Below are 19,107 nucleotides of genomic sequence, written 5' to 3' on the forward strand. Positions count from 1 at the left end.
TAGTTTCTAAGAAAAAGGAAGCTCATTTCCCCCCACTCTTAATGCATCAGAAATCAGGTAGTAGTGAGAAAACATGCAAGGAGGAGATTAACTTTTTTTTGTTTTTTGAGCAAAGGTGGGGGATTAACAAGAAGATAAACATGGGAATATGAGAATTGGGGGCGGGGGGGCAGGAAGCCCAGCCCAGCCCAGCCCAGGCCAGCAGGAGCAGCAGCTTGGCGGGTGCTTTCGGCCAGGGTGGGGGGCATCGTGCAGAGAGGCTGGAAAGTGAAGATTCTGATGGCCCGCCAGCCACTCGGGCAGTACGAGTTGAGCGAGGTGCAGGGCCCGGCGTCCAGCGGAGCGGTATCTCGCACGTCGTCCGTCCCTGTGGCGCTGGCGGTGGCGCACCAAAGGAGGGGGCGAGGTTGAAGGGCGAGCTAGCGATGCAACGGGTGGTTGTGGTTGGGCGCGGACGCCAAGCCAAAGTGGTGGCGATGCAGTCCTCCGCCACGCCGCGCGGGCTCTATTTATACCGCGGCCGTGCCCCGGGACACCTGCGTACGTGAGCGCTCGCTCTCCTCCCCCACCAGAGACACCGAGCTTCCACCGCCGGTCGTCGCCCTCCTCTTGCAGGTCGTCGCAGCAACAAGGCCGCCGGACAGGATGTCGTGGCAGACGTACGTCGACGAGCACCTCATGTGCGAGATCGAGGGCCACCACCTCACCTCCGCCGCCATCATCGGCCACGACGGCACCGTCTGGGCCCAGAGCACCGCGTTCCCGCAGGTGAGCGCGCCCCTCTCTCCTTGTTCGATCTCGCTCGCTCTTGCGTCGGCCCACCGCCGATCGATCGGATCGGTCGCGTACGGCGGTTGACACGCGGTTTCGTCCTTCTGCGCGCGCATGATGATGATGATGATGATGATGATGGCTCGCCGCCGTGATCCTCCAGTTCAAGCCTGAGGAGATGACCAACATCATGAAGGACTTCGACGAGCCCGGGTTCCTGGCCCCGACCGGCCTCTTCCTCGGCCCCACCAAGTACATGGTCATCCAAGGCGAGCCCGGCGCCGTCATCCGCGGGAAGAAGGTACCGTTCCGTCCGTCCGTCGCCGGACACCACCGCCCTCTCGATCATATCTCCGTCGATCGATCTCGCTCCTGATCACAGGTATCTTCCCCTTTTCTTGTTTGGTTTTCCAGGGATCTGGAGGCATAACCGTGAAGAAGACCGGACAGGCGCTGGTGATCGGCATCTACGACGAGCCCATGACCCCCGGGCAGTGCAACATGGTGGTCGAGAGGCTCGGCGACTACCTCGTAGAGCAAGGCCTGTAAATGGATGATTGCTTCAACCCCCTGCCTGCCTGTCCATGTTTCGAGCATCCAGCAGCAACGATACGACCGCCAGCATTTAGTAGTCTCTATACGCACGCATTTTTTTTAGTCCCCACGCTCTGGGATTGTGCGTGGCTCCGTTAATTACCTCCGATCCTCCGCCCGGCATTTCTCTCCCCCCGTCCGTCGCCGATCACCAGAGATTTTTTTTTTCTTGTTTTTGTTTGTAATTTGTTGGTGTCGTTTTTGCAAATAATTTTGTGATTTCACCCCCAAAATTTGGTTGTCGTATGATTTGTAAACCCGGAACAATATATACTATATGTGATTGAACTGCTCCTACCTATTCTTTTGTAACACGGGAATATGTATGTATTTCGTGCAATATCTTTTCCAGTTTTCAATGCATATGCAATTATATGAAAATAAGAGTCAGTTTTGCGTTTCTGGATTTTTTTTAAAGTTAAACATAATAACCTAGAATCCAAAATGCAAAATGTCAACTACTTTGGAGTGATGAAATACAAAATGCCTAAATTTTTAAGGTCATATTTAGTTTCATCCAAAATGCAAAATTTATTGCTCTCATGAGAGCCTCTTGAGGCTCTTTTTGGAGTTTTTTGGCCTCTTGAGGCCAAAATCCAAAATGGAGAATAACCACTATTTTGTCAAAAATGTTATATGGTGTTTAGTTTCATTTTGCAAAATGATGGACTAAAATCTAATTCTTTTTTGAAAAAAAGTGAACTAAACACCCCCCTTAAGCTTTTTCCTCCTCTTTTTTTTTATAGAAAACTTCAGCTTCCTTCTTGTGTTTTGGGTCGACTTTGTTATTTCTTATCCATCTGAATTTATGGAATGGCAATTTAGGTTCAAATAGGTGCAGTTACCGGATTCAAAAGCTCTCCAAAACGTATTGCAGGCCGCTCCGGCCCACAGGCCCAGAAAACTCCAGATCTCTAGGCAATTGGCAAAGGAACCCGTGGAAACATAGGCCGTCCGACCATTTCTAAAAGAGTTCCCAAGTGGCCTAAAAAAGTTAGGAGTATATTTTTTTTGAGGGAAAGTTAGGAGTATATTTGTTATCTTCCTCTAACTATATTCTATAATCTCAGTCCTCAAATATAGAAGATATTTTGCATCATGAATCCCAAATTATCTTTAAATCACCCCTGCCATTTTTTATAATTTTTTCTCTTGTACAATTACATTGAAAACCATGTCTTTGTTCTTATTCTTACCCACACACTTCCACATTCAGACTGGCAGAATTGATACACACGTGAAAATTGAGAGTTGAGATAGGGATTTGTTAAAGAGTGTTTTTTAAGTAGCTTTGGTAGAATCGAGAATGAAGCACGGAGCCGAGGCTCGGTTATAGAGCGTCTACAAGCTAAGTCACTCAGTAAACGAATGACGAACAAAGGGGATCGGATGGACGCGCAACATAGAATGAACACGCATATGTGACTAAGTGCTTATATTTGAAAGTTGTTTTACAAAACTGTTGTAAAGTTTCTTATTTATTTTTTTTTCTAAAGAAACTAAATCAAGGAGTTGTTATTTAGAAATCTTTGAAGATACTCTAACTTATCCACAATAACTGTGTGAAGTTTGACACCACCTTCTTCTTTTTTCCAAAAATCCTCTAGACGTTCTTTCTATCCTTGCAGCACAGTAGCTTCGTTCACTATCCACGTTCACAAACCCATTTATTTTGCTTTTTTTAGACACTTGGTGGTCCTAAAAAGAGAGTAAGTTTTTTACTCCCAACTAGTAGCTGTAGAATAAATGGAGAACTGGTTCTTCTTAACTTCCCACAAGAATAAAGTTGTATTTTAATCATTTGGTAAGACTCCACAAAGCCCGAGCTAAAAGCGAAGCTCTACCAAACAAGGTCAAATAATCTTGATGTTGTTAACGACTGAAGCCTTGGACAATACTCTCTTCGCAATAGTGTTCCAATGAAATTCACTATGTCCTCTTTATTTCAGAGGATATAGGGGCACTATTTGTAGTGCTATAATTACACTTAGCGTACCGAAAAATGCTCCTAGATAAGAGCTAGATCCTAAGTGTATTCCTAGCACCATAGGGGGACCTGTCCTTTGAGTACAAACCCATACAAGAATCCAAATTGGATTTCTTTTGAACTTGTCTTCCTAGACTAGCAAAATGTTGTCCTCCTTGCTATTGTGCACATTCTAGAATGTTGCACCTCTCAATGAGACGAGGGTTGTCTCATGCCCAAACTATATGGTCTGGAATGCTCATGGATGGATGTCTTCTCGTATGGGTTTTCAGAAACGGATGGGTGGCACATCCTCGGTCACTCTCTCTGGATTGTCTCTAAAGATCATTTTGTGCTACTGCTAGCCCGTTGCTTTAGAAGGGGCTTCTGGATGTCAACTAGAGTTGGCTCTCAGGCTCACCGCAAGAGTGAATATTTTAGCTCCTACCAGCGATATTGACGAGGATTGGTTATGTGAATGAAGGAGGGAAGACCTACAAGGGATATGCCCCCCAAGAAGATGATGATGCCCCGATGGTGTGGCTCTAAGTCTAACATAGTATTGACGTATTTATGTTCTTCTTACCATTATTTAGGGAAAAACATCTCTAATTGTTTACCTCTAATCTAATATTCCAGGGATTCAAATCTTCTAGTTTTATGAAAATAGAAAAGAACATGCACAACAACATGTGTGTTTTATTCGTTGTTAACTCAAATTATACATTGATGCACATATGCTACCACTAGTTCTGCTCTTTTTGGTAAAAAAAAAACTATATGAAGCTACTCCCTCCGTCCCAAAATAATTATCGTTTGCACATTTTGAGAAACAATTTTGATTAATTATATATTAAAAGTATGAATATTATGTTGCATAATTAGTATTATTAGAAAGATCTTTGAGTATAGTTTTTAATAAATTATTTAGAGATACAAATAGTGCACATATCTTTTATAAATCGAGTTAAACTTATGGTACTAAACCAATAACAACGGTTAATTTGATACGGAGGAAGTATATCTCGATTTCTGCGACAGATTATATGCCTAGAGTTGTGATGCTCTGCACCAGTACAGATGCGATGCTTATTCCAGTGGCCCAACTTGTTGCTTGTTTATCCTGCGCGTGAGACCTGCAAGTTGGAGAATGGTGCATTTTACAGTTAATTGCTGATTCGTTTGGCACAAATGGCATCTGATTGTTTAGTACAAATGGCAGCCGGGTTCTAGAAGTTGCTGCACATGTTTGCTCTGCAGCAGGCGGGAGCAAAGGCAAACGAATCCAGGTTCCGATCGTCGGCTGCCGGTCGTTGCGGCGATTCGGTAGCTATGTACTGGCAGTTATGGAGGCCTCTTGTGTTGAGGTTTTGTTTTCCGAACCACTACGAAGCTTGAACGCAAGAATCGAACGATGTGCGTGGTGTCACAGAGATAATCGCACCGGCCTACATTTTGCTTCACAGACCAATTTCGGAACTGGAGTGAGGCAAACAGGCAATGGGATCCACCGTCCACGTGATGGATCACCCATTCTCAGCATCCGGCCTCGACAGGCCGGTTAAGACCTGTTGACGGCTGCATGCATGCACGATCAATTGCAAACCCGGCAACATCGGTCGCTTCCGCTCGTTATCTTTCTTGTGCTTTTCGTTTGCTCAGCTTGTAGGTAGCACATATCGGAGAGCGTAGCCGTCTGCCCCCCCCCCCCCCCCCCCCCCCTGCCGTCCACAGCAGCGAGCAACGCAGTCCGCATCCTGAAATGTGAAATCACGCATGCATCGGATCGACCGCGAACCACCGGGCGTAATGCTTCCGTACCGGGTCAGCACCTCGGTACGTACCTCGACCACCACCCGCCGGCCCATCCGCCTGAGCCCCCCAACCGCCACGCACGTCGAGCCACTCACCGGTCCAAGATGCCGTCCGGCCAGCAACGGCACCCGTCCAATCCACGGCGGGTCAAAGAAGCGGCGCGGCGGCCAACCGGCCGGGGCACATGCCCAGCGGGCCAGCGACCTGCGCCCGGGCGCGGCACCAACCAAACCCAAACGCACACCGCACATGCCTATTGCCGAGGCGATCCGCGAGCCGATCGAGCGAGCTCTCCGTCCTTCTCATCAGCAGCATTCTCGCCAGTCAGTCAGTCAGTCAGTCAGTCGGGGCATCCCCACGCGCGGGGCCCCTCCTGCCGAGGAGGACGGACGCATGAGCGGCGAGCTGACGGGACAGGCGTATCCCGCTGCGGATCTCGGTGCCCTGCTCCGCGATCCCTTGCGCACGAGCCGCACGGCTGCGTGCCCCCGCCATTGGATACTATACTCTCCAGAGTCCAGAGAATAGTCCGACCTGCTGCTGCGTCGGAGTGCCCGCGCGGTGACTCACCCCGGTCGCGTGAGTGTCGGTTGCCCGGCCGTTAAAACCGTTGCAACTTGCAATATCTGCCTCTGCAAACTACTAGTGGTACGCTGGGTGCTCCCAGATCTGCTTTGCAGTAGTCTTGGATCGATTTATGGAGTTCCCTCTTTGCGCCTAGGATTCTGCACATCGAAGTCGCTATCTGTCACCTTGATTTACCGGTCGGTAGGTGGTCTAGATCCGTAGTAGTAGTAGTAGTAGTAGTAGTATAGTTTGCATAGTTGTCTTGTAGGCAAGTATTTTTCAAAACCAGTTTTACAATTGGCTAACCTTGCATAGTCTGCATTATATATGGAGTAGTATGCTGCTATTGTTTGATGATATATGCACTCCTACTGTAGGAGTGTCACATCAGGCCAGGACCTGCCAGGTAGGCTATGTCCGCATCCAAGGAGGCCTGCTTTAAGACCGGACAACGACAGAGATCGGATTAGGTTCTCCATTGCGATACTGCCATGTGAGCGCCATCTCGCGCTGTCACTCCATCCTGCACTATCGCGACGCAAGTTAAGCTGACTCAAGAACACATAGTAGTGTATACTTTAGCTACTACTAGCTGGAGAAAGAAAAAGGGTAGACACAACATGGATGATTGTGCACAGCAGGCCAGCCGCAATTAGACACGACATGATTCTAGTAACATGGCAACTAGCGAAAACAGCTAGCACAGCGTGTTTATATACGCCGAATTGGGCTAGCTGGTACTCTTATATACATAGGAGTGTAGTACACATGTAATAACGGGAAACAGAGGTAGTAGTATAGTAGACTCTCTCTCTCTCTCTCTCTCTCTCTCTCGTCACTCATGCATGTGTTGCATATATTCCTGGAGAGATGAAGCACGGATTGTTATTCGGACTGGTCCGGCGAACAAGTAACACGATCCTTAACTCGGATCGGCAATTCTCTCATCACGACATGGCCATTAACATCTGTAACGAACTAATCATGAAGCCAGCTAGTCTCATCAGGAACCCGGTCGGTCCGCCCGCCGGCTAGATCGAATCGAATAACTCGATGACGGGACGAGATGCAGATGAGCTGATCCTCTTGCGAAATTGAATGCGAAACCCACAGCGGCACACTGATCGGTCGACCGATAGGTGAGACGTTGCGTCACATGCATGCATGCGTACCTCCACACGGAAAAAAGGGTCCTGGTCTGGTCTGCGCGGGGGCCGCCGGCGGTGAGCCCGGCAGTGCCCGACCCCGTCGGCACCGATCGAGAGGCCGGCGTGGGGCACCCGCGGGCGCGGGCGGGACGTACTCACGTACGCTCGTGTCGGAACAGTGCACCTCGCCGTTGAGACTGGCGCGCCGACGCACGTACGCTGCTGTCTGTGTCCGGACGTATTGCCAAAAAAACACAGCGTGGTGCTGGTGCGCCGCGCGCCGCTGCGCCCTGGAACCACTAGTATTTTCTTCCCAGCTCGCTGAAGATTTGGAAGCGACATGCGAGCATGTGAACGTGTTTAGTTTGGTAGCCGATCATCGAGTGTTGCGGATGGGCGCCGCGCGCGCGACTGTTGGACCGGACGTGCACGTACACGGGACACGGGACCAAATAAAGCGGCCGGGGGCGGCTCTGCTGGTGAGATGCGCACGAAGGTGATAGATCAGTGAACCGTGCAACGCTGCATATATTATAAAGTGTTTCAATGATATATTCAGTTCATGGTTCAGTAGTACATTGCATACAGTATATATGTACGATCGAGCTGGGCTAGCCCAGCTCAGCCTAGCTACCGGTACATCCGTCTCGCTGTAGGTGGTGCGTACCTAGCTATACGTACGTAGTACTCATTCCAAATTATAAGTCATTCTATGAAATCTTAAAGAGTCAAAATATTTTTAAGTTTAACCAAAAATATAGATAGAAATATAAAGATTTATGTCAAAATAGGTACACTATGAAAATATAATTAACAAAGAATCTAATGATACTTAGTTGGTACCAAAAATGTTATTATTTTACTATATAAATTTGGTCAAACTTAAAAAACTTTGACTCTTCAATATTCTTGGAATGATTTATAAATTGGGACGGAGGGAGTACTATACTAGGCTTGGAATAAGTGCAATGCGTGCTTGCTGGTATACAAACCATACCGATTTGGATTAGCTAGCTGTGCATATGAACCCATGCAGTCAGCTTTGGCTTTGCATGATCGATCCCTCTCTAGTTTTATTCTGCAAATATCTGCGTGCATACGCAATAAGTATAAACGAATAGATAATTGGATGGACCTCGCAAATGACTTGGTATTGGAGGAGTACATATATATGCAGCCAACTGGCGGACTCTTGTCTTAGCTTAAACACCTACAATCACCAATATACACTACTCGATCATTTCAGGTACGTGTACCCAGCTAGCTTCGGTATCCAGGAATATGATTACCTCGCCAACCAAATCCAGAAAGATATTCATCCTACATCTTTATACACTTCCTCTTTTTTCTTTTTCTGAGATCCATCTTTATACACTACTAGTTGTGGATCATGTGTCGAGATCATTTGAGAACCAGCCAGCAAACCCTCGATTAATGCAGAAGCAAATCAAACTTAGCTCACGCCAGTCTTGTTAGAAGCTAGCTAGCTCCTGCAGGGCACGATCAAATCTACGTAGCTAACTGTGAATCATCCTGCCGCGACAGAGAATCAGAATTGAAGCCGAGCCAGTCTGGAACGATCGAAGCTATGGTTTCGATCTCCAGCCGGCAGCCGATCGACGGAAGGCGATCGAACCGCCAGCGACGGATAAGCTAGTCCATGCAGTAGCAGTCGTACATTTATGCGAGGAGCTATCACGTCCGGTGGCGCATGCATGCATGCAAGCGTACAGGTAGAGTCAGCTCGCATAGTTGCATACTCGCATGTGAGTACAGCTCGGCACCAGCGGAGTGTCCTGGCCCACGGGTGGGTCCACGACAGGTCACGCCGTCTCGATCTCTATCATACATGGCATCATAAACACCATCATGCATCTCCCAATTCGATAATAATGCATTATTAGCGCTCGTAATCTCGTCCAACTGTCGTATCGTTGTTGGTATGATCGACCCGTCGCTAAATTAAGTCCCCCTTCATTCTCTCCTTAATCTAGTTCGTCTTGGTGCTGCCTCTTGATTATGCTTTCGTTTTATATGATATAAACGACGAGATCGACGGTTTATGGTTGCTTGGCTTTGTTCACCTTTTAATTTGATCGACGTGGACATGTAGTACAGGCTCGGCAAGGACAAGGAGTACGTGTATGGTATAGTACCACATTGGAAACACCTCTTGTCATCGGAAAGACACTCGTACAGGGTTACACGAAAAGGGCAATTTAGTTCCCATATATTACTTGAAAATGTTGGAGGTTAGTCTATGTTGGTTCAGTTAAAACATCAAGGTCCAGACAAATCGCACCGCGCGCGCGGTCAGTATGGAGTATGGGGTTGTTTGGTTTGCTGTGTTAAAGTTTAATACACACCGTAGCATTTTCATTTTATTTATTAATTAGTGTTTAATTATAGATTAACTAGACTTAAAAGATTCGTCTAACAAATTATTCTCTAGCTATTTTTTAGTTTTATAAATAATTTATATTTAATAATTCATGTATGTGTCCAAACATTTGATGTGATATGAGTTAAACTTTACCGGAGGAAACCAAAATAGAGTCTGTATTTTCAGAGGGCTATGGCACGAGCCAAATTCTACGCGAGCACATGCGTGTCCTACTAGCGTCCAATTTTGTCCACCAAAACAAATCGTCAGGCCCGCCCAAACCACCAGTTTGACGCTTTGCCCTCAGATGCCACACCGATCCGCCAGTGCAGGCAGGACGACGCACGGGCCGGGGCCAAACCCAAACCAGGACGCGCGCGGCCGCGGGCCGCGGCTACATATAACCGGGGACGGAGCGCTGGCAGCTGCACATTCTCATTCGCTGCAAGCGCAAGCGCGGCAGTCGAGCGAGCGAGCCGAGCTCGCGATCACCGGCCGCGCGCTCGCCATGGACCCCTGCGCGTTCGTGCGCCTCACCGTGGACCAGCTCCTCCTCAAGCTCCCCGCCGTGCCGCGCCCCAGCTCCGGCGCCGGGGTGCACCCTTCCAACTCGCCCTGCTTCTGCACGCTCACCCTCCAGGACCACCCCTCCTCCTCGCTCTCCCGCACCGCGCTGCTGCCGCTCGCGTCCGCCTCCGCCGCCTCGGGACCCGGCGCGGCAGCGGCGTACGCCGACCCCGTCGTGCTCAGCCTCGACGCCGAGGCCGTGCGGAGGCTCTCGGCGCGCCCCGCCGAGCTGGTGGTGTCCGTGCACGCGGGCCCGACGGGGAGCAGCTGCGGCGTGAGCGCCTCTCGCGCGCTGGGCCGGGTGCGCGTTGCCATCGACGTGGCGCGCGCCGCGGCCGGGGAGACCGTCGTCGCCCGAGACGGCTGGGTTGACGTGGGAAAGCCCGCGTCGTCGGCTTCTTCGTCGGCCGTCTCCGTGCGCGCGCAGATCCACATGGTCGTGCGGGCCGAGCCCGACCCGCGGTACGTGTTCCAGTTCGGCGGCGAGCCGGAGTGCGGGCCCGTCGTGTACCAGGTGCCCGGAGGAGCCGCCGGTGGAGGGCAGCAGCGGCAGCCGGTCTTCACCTGCCGGTTCAGCGCCGGCCGGAGGGCGGCCAGGAGCAGGTTGGTATAGCTTCGCCTGCCGTTTACGTGACACATATATTTATGTTGTGTGCCACTTGCAACATCTTCATCAATTTGCTTGCTCATTCAGTTATCCTTTGTCTTCGCGCTGTCAGTAATTTGTTTGATCGTCGTTCATCGTTTGAATCTGATTTCACAGCTACTAAGTGCTTGTATAGTTCATAGTTGCAGACATGCACTGGACCAGGACTGCTAGCTAGACATTAGGGGGCAAGGGTGGAGCATTAACTGTTGGTCCAAATGAACAGATGGATACAATTAAGTGGCTTAAGAGATTGATATAGAAATCCAATAGTCAAAAGTTTAAAACTCAAGGATAAACATATAACTCTAAATTGGACAAACAAAATAAGTTTACAATAATGGAGTTTGGTCATCAGATAGCGGATGGAAATTTATAAATAAGCTAGTGACAGTTGCCATGAGCTAAACAAATGAAGTGTATATATCTGCCTGTAACTAGTTTGCATAATTCTATTATGTCCTTTCAAAGCATCCCACCTTTCTTTTCTATTTTGATTTTGATTTTTTCTTCACACCTTTTCATGATAGGATGCCAGCTCTTAGATACTTTGTTGGTTATCATAGGAGTACTACAAGCATTATATATATATTGGCAAAGCCTGCGTTTAATTTATCTATTCGCCATGGAAGCTAGCGTTCTCGTTGGGATCAAAATGAATTGGTGAACACATCACTGTCTACAGAATTGTTAAAAAAAAGGAGTAAAAACACAAACCATATCGATCAAATTCTCAATAGCCTTGCAGTCTGAGCAGTCTGGTTCTCTAGAGAAACCTTCAGTGTCAGTGCTGCTCAGATCCCCATACATCCAGCTAGCTAGCTCAAGATACCAGAAAAAAAATTACTTATAGGTAGCATTGATCAATTAAACCTGAACACATCCGTCATGCTCAGACAGACTACAGACACCAACCGTGCATGTGATGGGCTTATACCAACCTAGCTGTGTTTTTAAATTTGCTCAGGAGGCTCACATAGCTGGCTTCAGAATCTTCCATATATCACGTCCAACTAAGGAGCACGACACGAGGTCGCATTACCATCGCCATTAGTGCCTGCTAATCTTGTCGCATGCACACTTGGCGCCACGCCATGATATCTGTGCAACACTTTACCGGATTCACCAGTAATGCATCCATGCACCTGCACGTTACGTCCATGTAAACTAATCTCGCATGCGCGCTGCAAATTTTGACCAGATCGCTGACGCCGCAATCGTCCATGACCCGGAGCACCAGCCGCAGGCTGCGGTCCTGGCTGAGCAGCACCCTCCACGGCGAAGGCCGCGACGGCGCGCACTCGCGGCGCGAGCAGCGGAAGGGATGGACGGTGACCATCCACGACCTGTCGGGGTCCCCCGTGGCGGCGGCGTCGATGGTGACCCCGTTCGTGCCGTCCCCGGGCTCCGGCCGCGTCTCCCGCGCCAACCCGGGCTCCTGGCTCATCCTCCAGGCCACGGGCGCGGGGCCGTCCAGCTGGAAGCCCTGGGCGCGGCTCGAGGCCTGGCGCGAGCGCGGCCCCGTCGACGCGCTCGGCTACCGCCTGGAGCTGGTCTTCGACTCGGGCCCCCACGAGTGCGCCGTCCCCATCGCCGAGTCGTCCATCAGCACCAAGCGCGGCGGGCAGTTCGTCATCGACCCGGCCACGTTCCCCGAGGCCGCGGCGGGCGCCGCGTGGCCGTTCGCCGGCGGCTTCGTCATGGGCTCCACGGTGGAGGGCGAGGGGCGCGCGAGCCGGCCCACCGTGCAGGTCGGCGTGCAGCACGTGACGTGCATGGGCGACGTCGCCGTGTTCGTGGCGCTGTCCGCGGCCGTCGATCTCTGCATGGACGCCTGCAAGCTCTTCTCGCAGCGGCTCAGGAAGGAGCTGTGCCAGGACCAGGACGAGTGAGAGACCGACCCGAGCGACGACGTGTATTAGTGCTCTTGGGTTTGGCTCCTGTGCTGTGAATTGTGTGATTAAATCTAGCCGGGTTAGCTCTTGCTATGATGTCTTGTGGAGGTGATGGCCCTGTGGCTGTGTTTTAGTGTAGGCTGGGTCGGATCACAAGAACAGGACGGGGTTTGTACGTTCATGATTCTTTCTTTGCTTCATTCAATTTATTCGATTCTTTTAGACATCTATCGTCTTCTTGTTCAATTCGAAAGATACATTCGGCAAAGAAATCGCAGGACAGTATCGATCAGTATGCTACCAGGCCACCAGTGCTCTGTTTATGCCTTCAGCTCCGGGCTGCTCTTCTTCAGGCCTTCCAAGAACTTCTCGAGCCCCATGTATGACGACCCACCTTCCTTGAGAGCGTCAGCGGCCATCTTCTTTGCCATCGCGAGCCTCTTCCTAAGCTTCTTCCCTTCATCGGACTCCATGACCAGCCTCACCTTTGCTTCCACTTGGTCTGCCTCCACCAGTTCCTTCTCGTAGCCTTGAACCGCCACTCCAACCTTCATCTCCTCGACCATGTGCACCTTGTTCATCCTCTGCTCCGAGTACAGCGGCCAGCAGATCATCGGCACGCCGGACACGATCCCCTCCAACGCCGAGTTCCACCCGCAATGCGTGATGAACGCGCCGACGGCGTCGTGCCGCAGCACCTCCATCTGCGGCGCCCAGTTCTTCACCACCAAGCCCTTCTCCCTAGTCCGCTCCAAGAAACCATCCGGAAGCAACGCCTCCAGATCCGGCTCGATTGATTTGCTGCTCTGGTGCTCAGGTGGGTTCCGCACGACCCACAGGAACCTGTGCCCCGAACTCTCTAGCCCGCGTGCCATCTCTCTCAACTGCGGCTCCGAGAAGATGCCCATGCTGCCGAAGCTGAGCAACACCACGCTCCGGTTCGGCTGCGTGTCCAGCCACTCGAGGCAGGCGTGCCTCTCCCTGCTTCCTCCCGTGTTCCCGGGCGGTACCAGCGGCCCAATGCAGTAGACAGGCGGCGTTGAGCGGCCGGGCGTGCAGAGCCCAGACCTGAGCGCTTTCAGCGCCCGTGCTTCCAACCAGTCGAAGCTGTTCACGAGAAAGCCTCTCACTTCAGGCATGCGCGCGCACTGGCGCAGCCGTGCTCTGGTGATGTCGCTCTCCCTGTCCTGCACCGTGGTCACCATGTCCATCGCGCGGATCGGCGGCACCCCGGGGAAGTGCAGCATGGTCTCGGGCATGTCTTTCAGTGAGACCGCGGGGAAGTTGTACGGGAGGTGGACGTTGACGGCGAGGTGGCCGAGCGGGGATGTGAAGAAGAAGTAGGCGGGGATGTCGAGCTCGGCCGCGACGTCGAGGGCGTCGGTGCAGAACATGTCGACCACGACGGCGTCGATGGCCGGGAGCGTGCGCAGGAAGCTCCGGAGCGCGGGGTTGGCGACGCGAAGCACGTCGATGGTACGCATGATAGGGTGCGAGTACTTGTCCTTGCCGGTGGGAGGGACTGGGAGGTGACGGAACGTGATGTCCGGGTTGGCGGTGGCGAGGCGGCCCATGGCGTCGGGCGAGTCGACGACGGCGATGATGACAGACAAGCGACTGCGCAGGAAGACCTTGCCCAGCTCAACCATGGGGTTAAGATGGCCCACGCCCAGCGAAGGGTAGAGGACCACGGTCTTCATCTGCTTCTCCATGGCAATGGGCCAATGGCTGCTTGTGCTTGGCGATCGAGCGAGGGAACGCACCCGAAATTGTAGCGAGACCTTGTCCCAAAAAAAGGGAATAAATTATCAAATAAGGAAAGAAGACACGCTGTTAAAATGCGTTGGGAGTGTCGAGAGGCCCGGAAGGCATGCGTCTATATAGCATGGGCTGCTCGCATTGCTGTGTATCTTTATTGTTGCAGCGAATCACATGGAACTGTCCACAGCGTTCGATGCTAGAAACAACATTGAATCATGGATGCACCATTTCAGCTTTAATTTAGCTGCAACGTGTTGCATGAGCCTTGTGTCTGACAAGTCCTTCCGCATATGTTGTCATGTAAAGCATCAAGTAAAGTAGATGCATCCATGCTAGGAATCCATCTTTCACCATTCTCGTATTATAGTGGGTTGCATCGAGGCTAAAAGGCAAAATTAGATTTCAAGCATCGATAAAAAAAACTCACATCATGGACAATCTAATAGACAATACTCCCTCTGTCTAATGTCAAACTTATGCGGTTTGAACCCGCTGGGTTCCACGACTTCAATGGTTTGCGCCTAGCCAGGAATGTTAGTGTGTGTGTGAGAGAGAGAGGGGACGGAGAGAGATAAGAGAGAGAGGGAGATGAGAGATCTAGAGGAGCGATGGCGGGGAGAGAGAGAGAGAGAGAGAAGAGAGAGAGAAGAGAGGAGCGGTGGCGGGGCAGAGAGAGGGAGAGAGAGATGATAGAGGAGCAACGACAGGGGAGCTAGAGAGAGAGGCGACAAGTAGAGAGATGAGAGATGAGCGGTGGCGGGGGGAGAGAGAGAGAAGAGCAGACCAAAGATAAGTTGAATAGAGATGGAGAGAAACTTTGTAACGACCGAAATACTCTTATGTGGTGAATCGATTGGAAGAGGGAAGCAAGTGACGAGGTACGCATCTCAAAATCCGAATTTCGTATGGTCCATATAACTCTAGTGTCCCAAGGGGCATGTGGAATTTTCGCTTTACAACCACCTTTGCGTCTATGCGGGCAAAGTGCTTCACCAAGTAGGATCGTGGTTGTGTTGAAGGGTGCGTGGGCACAACGACCACATAAGCTCACCTTCGTTGGGTACGAAATAGGATTGGAGCAGCAACAATTGGCATGAGTAGAGTTGGCTTTTCTAACTCTAACTTTCACTCATGTATAATTATAATGGCACACAAAGGGATTTAAAATATAAATGGATGGTAACTAAGAGAACCTATATTTTGGAATGCCACACAAGGTATTAGTTATTGCTATAGCTTTCAATGACATAGAATAAATTTTCTCTGCCGTATTCCGTTCATTCCAAAATATAAGTCATTTCAATTTTTGGAGTATCAAAACATCTTAAGTTCGACCAAATTTATATAGTAGCAAAATACTAACATTTATGACACCAAATAAGTATCATTAGATTATTCAATAATTATATTTTCATAGTATACCTGTTTGATTTCATAAATCTTTGTAATTCTATCTATGATTTTTGTCAAATTTGAGATGATTTGATTCTAAAAAAATTTGAAATAGCTTATAATTTAGAATGGGTAGAATACATTCTAGATATGGAGAACAGGCTCAATGTAAAATCTTAAAAAGGTTTATTAGTCAGATGCATGAATAGATGAAATCTACCTAGCCTAAGGCCTTGTTTAGTTATAAAAAATTTTGGAAAATCGACACTGTAGCACTTTCGTTAGTATTTGACAAATATTGTCCAATCATGGACTAACTAGGCTCAAAAGATTCGTCTCGTCAATTCCGACCAAACTGTGCAATTAGTTTTTATTTTCGCCTATATTTAATACTCTATGCATACGTCTAAAGATTCGATGTGACAGGGAATCTGAAAATTTTTACAAAATTTTTTGGGTTCCAAGGGTTCCAAAAAATTTTACAAAATTTTTCAGATTCTCCGTCACATCAAATCTTTAGACGCATGCATGAAGTATTAAATATAGACGAAAATAAAAACTAATTGCACAGTTTGGACGGAATTGACGAGACGAATCTTTTAAGACTAGTTAGTTAATGATTGAACAATATTTGTCAAATACAAACGAAAGTGCTACTATACGTATTTTGCAAAAAAAAAAAATTTGGAACTAAACAAGGGCTAAAATTCCGCTACGTGGAGTCGCCACTTGCATCCCTGCATCCATCGTAGCATGCTCTACAGTGAAGGCCGATTAATGCGCACGGACCAGCCTGTATGCAGGCGTATTTTTAAAATGTTTGGACGCAGGTCAACACTGTAGTCTCTCCCGCTCCCATCCGAGCAGCTCAGCCGGTTGGAGGCAAACTACATGCACCCATCTAAAGTTCCGAACACGCCCCAAAGTCATATATGGATAAAATAAGGTATTGAGCTGAGAACAAATTGAAACAATTTTGCCGTTCATAAACATAAAATCAAGATTCAGTTGTAAATAAATAGACGCACATTCAACTGGGGGTCATACATATCCAAGCAAGCCTAATCGAAATCGATTTTCTGGGGAAAATCCAAATACCGGTAGTTGGGGTTCCTTCTCTGCCGACTCTGATAAATACACTGCAAAATCATTAACAAACGATCGAAAGGACAGATCAGGGAAGCTACGCGGCCTTCCTCATCTTCATGGGCGTCCACCCCAAGTCACAGTCGAGCCGCTTCCAGGAAAGCGTGGCAGCGGCATGGCGTGTTGTTGTCTCGCGCGGGCTCGAGTCCACACTCAACAGGCTCCTGGCCAGATCACTAGATCAGGGCTAGGCCATCATCCCTTGTCGCTCTCACGGACGGGCGCTAGCTCTCCGCCCGCCGCCCGCGTGGCGCTGGGGCGTGCTGCGAGTTGCGAGACACGCGCTGGTGGTGCGAGCGGTGAAGAGGAAAAGGAAATAAACTGAGGGGAAAAGAGAAGCACACAATGTATTAAAGTATAAGAAATAAAAGAGCATTTGTGTCGTTTTCATATGCTAAATTTGTGAAAAAAGAGAGGGAAATAGATTGAAAAGATGAAAAATGTCATTTGTTCAAGCAAATGCATGTTTTAGGAGTTATATTTGCCATGCTAAAAAAAGTTATATTTGCAAATTAAGCCAGTGCTTTGGATGTCAAATATGTGAAACCACTTCTTATGAATATGACCCCAACAAATTTCTCATGAGGAGCCTATAAAGATGACAAATGATGGTGCGATCTAGTTTCTTAGGATGTAACAACTTCTGAGATGCAACCAGTGGCGAGGAGGCTAAGTCTTAGCGTTCATGGATCCATACGTCCCCAACCACAGAGGTGGGGCGCCATGCCTCGTTTGTGTTTTGACCTCGTGCATGGAGCCATGATGGGCTATAGCATAGCGGGCATGGAGGCTAGGTAAATAGGCCTCGTCTATGGCTCTCTTCTCGCTATCGTTGAGTCCTAGGCCGATAGCTACTGCAACTTCTAAAGCTAGCGGTTGGGGAAAGTGCGGCTAAGCAGGAGAGGATCCGAGGCGTATGTAGAGGTGTGGCTCGGGGCATTAGGGAGGGAATGAAAGGTGGGGTGTGGTAGAGATGTAAAAGAAAGGAATGAGGTGGTGATGATTGATTGACGAGGGCAGGGATGGACATTTGGCGAGTGGTTAAAGATTTCCTTGGTGGAAACCTATGCGTGGAAGGGACCATAAGGCCAGTCTCAATGCATAGTTTCATGGCACAATTACTAAGACTATATAAACTAGATAACCGAGCCACATGAGTTTTATGGGGATGAAACTCCTCTCTCATCTGATGAAACCCCTCTCTTATCTGATGAAACTCCTTCATTTAATGACCCTGCCAAAGTCAGCAATTTTGCTTGCTTATGTGACACCCTATTTAATGTGCATGACACTCTCATGAAACATGCATTGAGACTAACCTAAGTGAAACGAATGACACGAATGCATAAGAAAAGGGCAAAATATATGGATCAAGTAATCCATAGGGAGTATGTCTATAGCCCATTCCAGTGCTACAACACTCAGATTTCCTCCTTTTTACCTTCCCTCCTTTGTCCCTAATGCCTCCCACCACCCAACACGACCGCGCTAGGCCGCAGAGCTCCGATAAAACCCTAGCATGACCACAACGTCCTCCTTCTCCCCCCCGATCTTTGGTTTCTGCGGTGAGCTTTGCCCATGGCGCCCTGCCCCTCGCCCCTATCACCGCTAGGGCCCCTAATCGCTTAGCCTCCATCCCCATCGCCGCTACCTCCCCGAACCCACTTCTATGCCATTAGTCTTGGAGAAGAAGAGGGAGAGATGCCATATTTTCTGTAGAAAACAATGAGTGTTGCATGCTTGAGAAACACCAAGCGCAAGATAGCATTACTAGAAAAAAACAACCTTTGTACATTTGTAGACAATCTTATGTTCACCCACGTGTAGAAATAGACAGCATAGAAGAGAAAATATAACTAATCCAAATTGCAGTGACATCATCACATGTGCCGGTTCAACCACATGCTTGTTTGTCTCTCAAACTTACAAATATACTTCTTCCGCAAAAAGTTATTACAAGTTTAGATAAATTACATGTATATATGTGCTCTTGTGCTTTTGGCTGTGTTCTACAGGAAAAGAGAAAGAAAAAAAGAAAAACAAAACGAAAATGCTAACATCAATCAAGTGTTTTAGGGGACAGTGTAGGATCTCTGGATGTACAGGAAGTGGCCTAGAGGGGGGGTGAATAGGCCTGTTCAAACTTTTTCAGCAAAGTTTATCAGTCACACAGGCAAGGGCGGCAGTGAGGCCCTACCAGGGCGGCACTGACGGCCTCAACAAAAAACAGACAGAAGCTTAATTGAATTGATTCAAAGTTTACCCAGGGAAATTTAGATCGACTAAATTTCCAAGCTTCCTGCAAGATGTTAGAGCACAGATACGTGGCTAGAATGTGCTGGAGCCTCCCCACCAAGTAGATCGGCCTCAAATCCTAACACAAACTCATACACAAGTGAAAGCACACAAGACACACGATTTTTACCGTGGTTCAGCTGTTGCCACAACAAGGCTTG

General features: G+C 49.0%; 3 protein-coding genes across 3 annotated transcripts; 2 read left to right on the top strand and 1 right to left on the bottom strand.

Annotated features, from left to right (window-relative positions):
- LOC8062164 (profilin-A) lies at positions 524 to 1,746 on the top strand. Its single transcript, XM_002456287.2, has 3 exons — positions 524 to 768; positions 935 to 1,072; positions 1,186 to 1,746. Exons 1-3 carry the CDS (start codon positions 646 to 648, stop codon positions 1,318 to 1,320), a joined length of 396 nt encoding a protein of 131 aa, XP_002456332.1. The 5' UTR covers positions 524 to 645; the 3' UTR covers positions 1,321 to 1,746.
- LOC8062165 lies at positions 9,680 to 12,580 on the top strand. The gene is made up of 2 exons (XM_002456288.2): positions 9,680 to 10,414; positions 11,659 to 12,580. Exons 1-2 carry the CDS (start codon positions 9,753 to 9,755, stop codon positions 12,347 to 12,349), a joined length of 1,353 nt encoding a protein of 450 aa, XP_002456333.1. The 5' UTR covers positions 9,680 to 9,752; the 3' UTR covers positions 12,350 to 12,580.
- Positions 12,673 to 14,662, bottom strand: LOC8062166 (anthocyanidin 5,3-O-glucosyltransferase). The gene has a single exon (XM_002458417.2). It carries the CDS (start codon positions 14,062 to 14,064, stop codon positions 12,673 to 12,675), a length of 1,392 nt encoding a protein of 463 aa, XP_002458462.1. The 5' UTR covers positions 14,065 to 14,662.

The sequence above is a fragment of the Sorghum bicolor genome, chromosome 3 (assembly GCF_000003195.3).
Source record: "Sorghum bicolor cultivar BTx623 chromosome 3, Sorghum_bicolor_NCBIv3, whole genome shotgun sequence".
NCBI classification, from domain to species: domain Eukaryota; kingdom Viridiplantae; phylum Streptophyta; class Magnoliopsida; order Poales; family Poaceae; genus Sorghum; species Sorghum bicolor.

What these genes read in the sequence shown, in the direction of transcription:
- LOC8062164 (XM_002456287.2), top strand. Translation starts at nt 646, where the DNA reads ATGTCGTGGCAGACGTACGTCGACGAGCACCTCATGTGCGAGATCGAG. An exon ending in AGAGCACCGCGTTCCCGCAG is followed by an intron (nt 769 to 934) that starts GTGAGCGCGCCC and finishes GTGATCCTCCAG; the next exon opens with TTCAAGCCTGAGGAGATGAC. An exon ending in CCGTCATCCGCGGGAAGAAG is followed by an intron (nt 1,073 to 1,185) that starts GTACCGTTCCGT and finishes TTGGTTTTCCAG; the next exon opens with GGATCTGGAGGCATAACCGT.
- LOC8062165 (XM_002456288.2), top strand. Translation starts at nt 9,753, where the DNA reads ATGGACCCCTGCGCGTTCGTGCGCCTCACCGTGGACCAGCTCCTCCTC. An exon ending in CGGAGGGCGGCCAGGAGCAG is followed by an intron (nt 10,415 to 11,658) that starts GTTGGTATAGCT and finishes AATTTTGACCAG; the next exon opens with ATCGCTGACGCCGCAATCGT.
- LOC8062166 (XM_002458417.2), bottom strand. Translation starts at nt 14,064, where the DNA reads ATGGAGAAGCAGATGAAGACCGTGGTCCTCTACCCTTCGCTGGGCGTG.